The sequence below is a fragment of the Panthera tigris genome, chromosome E3, assembly GCF_018350195.1.
Source record: "Panthera tigris isolate Pti1 chromosome E3, P.tigris_Pti1_mat1.1, whole genome shotgun sequence".
Taxonomy (NCBI): domain Eukaryota; kingdom Metazoa; phylum Chordata; class Mammalia; order Carnivora; family Felidae; genus Panthera; species Panthera tigris.
The window spans coordinates 9,589,324-9,593,530 of NC_056675.1; the positions used below are offsets into that span (position 1 = coordinate 9,589,324).

Consider the following 4,207-nt stretch of genomic DNA (forward strand, 5'->3'; position numbering starts at 1 on the left):
GAGCATTGTTCTTCAGCATTCATTATCATGGCTGGGCTGCTCTGTGCTCCTGTCCTGAGACTGTCTGTACTTCACCAAGAGATAAGCAGTGTTTAGGAAGCAAAGAAAGCTAGGGTCAAGAGCTAGAGATCAGTCCAGAACAACATCAATTGTGTTCTAAGGTGATTTAAGTCAGTTCTCAAGATTTATTATTTCATTCCCTCTGCTTTTGCTTTTCAAACAGGAAAGCATTGATTCAGAAAAAGCAGGGGATGGGAGGGGCAGGCAGAAACTCCCAGTGGGGTGCTGGCTCCTCCCCTTCCCTCAGAGGACTTTCCCTTTCTTTCCACTCTTCTTCCTTGGGTAACAGGTTGTTCTTACCTGACAGGGTCAAAAGAGCTGTTTTTGCCTCAACCACAAAATTCTCTGGATTCTCTTCAGGGACGACTCAACCCTATAAAAGGGAGTCCAGTGGAGTGAGGAGGAACTTGGGAGGACACTGTGAAGGGCCCCGCTTGTGGCACCATGAAGAGCCTTCCTGTTGGCTTTCTTGTTCTCCTGATCTTCATCCTGAGTGTCCAGCTCGGAGTTGCCACACGTATGAGGCTGTCCCACTCCCTTCTCAGGCAGGCTGGGAGGAGAAGCAAAGGGCCACCTCCAGGCTCCTTCCTTTCCCTGTTTTTTAGGTGGCAGCAATGTGGCCAAGTTCTGCTGCTTCCAATATAGCCACAAGATCCTTCCTTGGAAGTGGGTGCATTCCTATAAATTCACCAGGAACAGCTGCTCCCAGCGGGCTGTGATGTGAGTATTTCTTGTCTGGGCTTTCAGGGTTCCTACTGGCCATGTGATTGCATGGGTGCTGGGCGCACCCCCACAGTGCCAGGATGAGCTCAGGATGGGAGCCTGGTAACTTAGGTCATCATCATCACCCTGCCTCTGCCACTAACAAGTGTGACCCTTAGCCTTGGTTTCCTAACTTTCAAACCATGTGCCAGGCAATGTGCTAAGTGCTGGGTATAAAAGAGAGAATAGGGGCGCCTGGGTGGCTCAGTTGGTTAAGCGTCTGACTCTTGGTTTCGGCTCAGGTCATGATCTCACGGTTTGTGAGTTGGAGCCTTACATCGGGTTCTGTGCTGACAGTGTGGAGCCTGCTTGGGATTCATTCTTTCTCTCTCTCTCTCTCTCTCTCTCTCTCTCTCCCCCTCTGCCCCTTCTCTGCTCACTCTCTCTGTCTCTGTCACTCTCTCCAAAATAAATAAATACAATTAATAAAAAATAATTTTTTAAAAAAGAGGGGGGCACCTGGGTGGCTCAGTCAATTGTGTCCAACTTTGGTTCAGGTCATGATCTCATGGTTTGTGAGTTTGAGCCCCACATTGAGCTCTGTGCTGATAGCTCAGAGCCTGGAGCCTGCTTCAGATTCTGTGTCTCCCTCTCTCTGCCCCTCCCCCACTCATGCTCTCTCTCTCTCTCTCTCTCTCTCTCTCTCTCTCTCTCTGTCTCTGTCTCTCTCAAAACTAAATAAAAACTAGAAAGAAAAAAAGAAAAAAAAAAAAAAAGGTGGTTCTAAGCTCCAGCATAAGTGCCCCCGTGAACCTGGCAGAAACTCCATAACCTTCTATGACTTTGTCTGTGAGGTCACACACCATCACTTCTGCCACAATCTGCCACCGGTCAACCAGTCCCTAAGGCTGGCCTATATTTCTTTCAATGGGAGTGATGTCAGAGACATTCCCAGCTATGCTTTCAAAAATTTTTTTTTAACGTTTATTTATTTTTGAGACAGAGAGAGACAGAGCATGAACGGGGGAGGGGCAGAGAGAGGGAGACATAGAATCGGAAGCAGGCTCCAGGCTCTGAGCCATTGGCCCAGAGCCCGACGCGGGGCTTGAACTCACGGAGTGTGAGATCGTGACCTGAGCTGAAGTCGGACGCTTAACCGACTGAGCCACCCAGGCGCTCCCCAGCTATGCTTTCAAACGTTCACAAAACTCTGCCTCTCCCTTATTCACCCCTCCCCACTTTGGGCTGTTTTTCTCTGCCTGTGCTGGGACCCGCCTGAGAGCCCCGTAAATACTACTGTACCCTGCAAGTTGTTCCAGGCTAAAGTGCCCCGGACCTAGGTTCTCATCACCCTCAGGAGTGGTCTCAGGGGACAGAAGGCTGGAGGACATTCAGGGATATCAACCATGACCCCCCACTCTCCATGAGTGCACAGCATCGTGAGAGTGCAGGAATCCCGTATAAGCGGCCACCGCAAACAGCCCAGGATAATGTGGTTAAGAATTAAACAGCATGACGGGCTTTTATCGCCTGTTTTTGCTTAAAGATTTCATGTGCTATAATTCCACCAATTAAAAATAACGACAAAAAAAAGAAGAATTAAGCAGTATGATGCATATGAGGTTCCTTTTGGGAGGTTGAGGCAAAGATTCTAAACTGGGTGGTAGTAATGTTTGCATCATCCGTGGATCTACTAAAAAGCAGTGAATTATAATTATAGGCTTTATTTTTAGTTTTTTTAATGTTTTATTTTATTTTTGAGAGAGAGAGAGAGAGCAAGGGAGACACAGAATCTGAAGCGGGCTCCAGGCTCTGCGCTGTCAGCACAGAGCCCGACGCAGGGCTCAAACTCACAAACCATGAGATCATGACCTGAGCCGAAGTCGGGAACTTAACCGACTGAGCCACGCAGGTGCTCTTAATTATGCACTTTAAAGAGTAAATTGCATGGTGCGTGAATTATGTCTCAATAAAGCTTTTCCATTAAAACAAAAGAATTAAGAGGCATGGTACAGGTTACATGCTTCGGACTAGAGCTGTTGGAAATGATTTCCTGGGGGAGGTGGGCCTGGAAGCATGGTCTCCAGTAGAAAACAGGGCCAAGGGGAAAGAAGGATCAGAAGACGGAACAGAAACTGTGTAACAGGTGCAGCAAGGCCAGAGAGTCCGTCAAGTGGCTGACCCTCCCTTTCCATCTCTTCAGGAGGCAAAAGTTCTCAGTACTGACTGTCAGCTTCTCTTTTCTGTAGATTCGTTACCAAAAAAGGCCATAAAGTCTGTGCACAGCCAAAGGAAAAATGGGTGCAAAGATACATTTCTTTACTCAGAGCACAGCAGCAAATGTGACCTGTTGAACCTTCAGCCTCAGGGTACCTGGACCCTGCTCTTGAGATTGCTATCCTTGGTGGAGCCTGGAGATTTTCTTCAGCAGGAGGCCCCATGGGCTGGAGGAGGAGGAGGAGGAGGAGGAGGAGGAGGAGGAGGAGGAGGAGGAGGAGGAGAGGGGAGGAGGAGGAGGAAAGGTTTTAATAAAGATTTCTCCATTAAGATTTGATGTACTCCTAAATATCCTTATTCAGTAAAACCTGAATCTTCTCCAAAGAAAAGAAACTGAGTCAGTATTTTTTTTAAAATTTTTTTTTAACGTTTATTTATTTTTGAGACAGAGAGAGACAGAGCGTGAACAGGGGAGGGGCAGAGAGAGAGGGAGACAGAGAATCCGAAACAGGCTCCAGGCTCTGAGCTGTCAGCACAGAGCCCGACGTGGGGCTCGAACTCACGGACCGTGAGATCATGACCTGAGCCGAAGTCGGACGCTCAACCGACCGAGCCACCCAGGCGCCCCCTGAGTCAGTATTTTTGACTGATTGCTTGGCTTGTCCCCCCATTCCCTGCACTGACACTGGTATGGAATTCTTCCTCATGTTTCTGTGCAACAAAACAAAACAAAGCAACAAGGGGAAGTTTAATGTGTTTGGACATGCCAATTAAATGTTTTCACGTTAGAGAGGTAAGTTTATGTTGTTTGGAAAATTAAGTTCTGTGCAACCCCTCTGTTGGTTTCGGCTCAGGTCATGATCCCAGGGTCATATGATTGAGACCTATGTCAGGGGCTCAGTGTAGAGCCTGCTTACGATTTTAAGATTCTCTCTCTCTCTCTCTGGACACCTGGGTGGCTCAGTCAGTTGCACATCAAACTTTGGTTCAGGTAATGATTTTGTGGTTCGAGCGTTCAAGCCCTGCATCAGGCTCTCCGCTTTTAGCAAAGAGCCCACTTCGGATCTTCTGTCCCCCTGCCCCCTCTCTACCCCTCCCTCGCTCACTCTCTCTCTCTCTCTCAAAAGTAAAATAAAACATTAAAAAAAAAAAAGATTCTCTCTCCCTCTGCCCCCCTCTCCTGCTGGCATGCACTCTGTCTCTCAAAAATAAAAAAAAATTAAGCAAC

At 47.8% G+C, this 4,207-nt stretch overlaps 1 protein-coding gene across 1 annotated transcript; it reads left to right on the forward strand.

Annotated features, from left to right (window-relative positions):
- Positions 1 to 355: 355 nt before the first annotated feature.
- Positions 356 to 3,160, forward strand: CCL26 (C-C motif chemokine ligand 26). Its single transcript, XM_007073887.3, has 3 exons — positions 356 to 577; positions 666 to 780; positions 3,012 to 3,160. Exons 1-3 carry the CDS (start codon positions 505 to 507, stop codon positions 3,106 to 3,108), a joined length of 285 nt encoding a protein of 94 aa, XP_007073949.1. The 5' UTR covers positions 356 to 504; the 3' UTR covers positions 3,109 to 3,160.
- Positions 3,161 to 4,207: the final 1,047 nt, after the last annotated feature.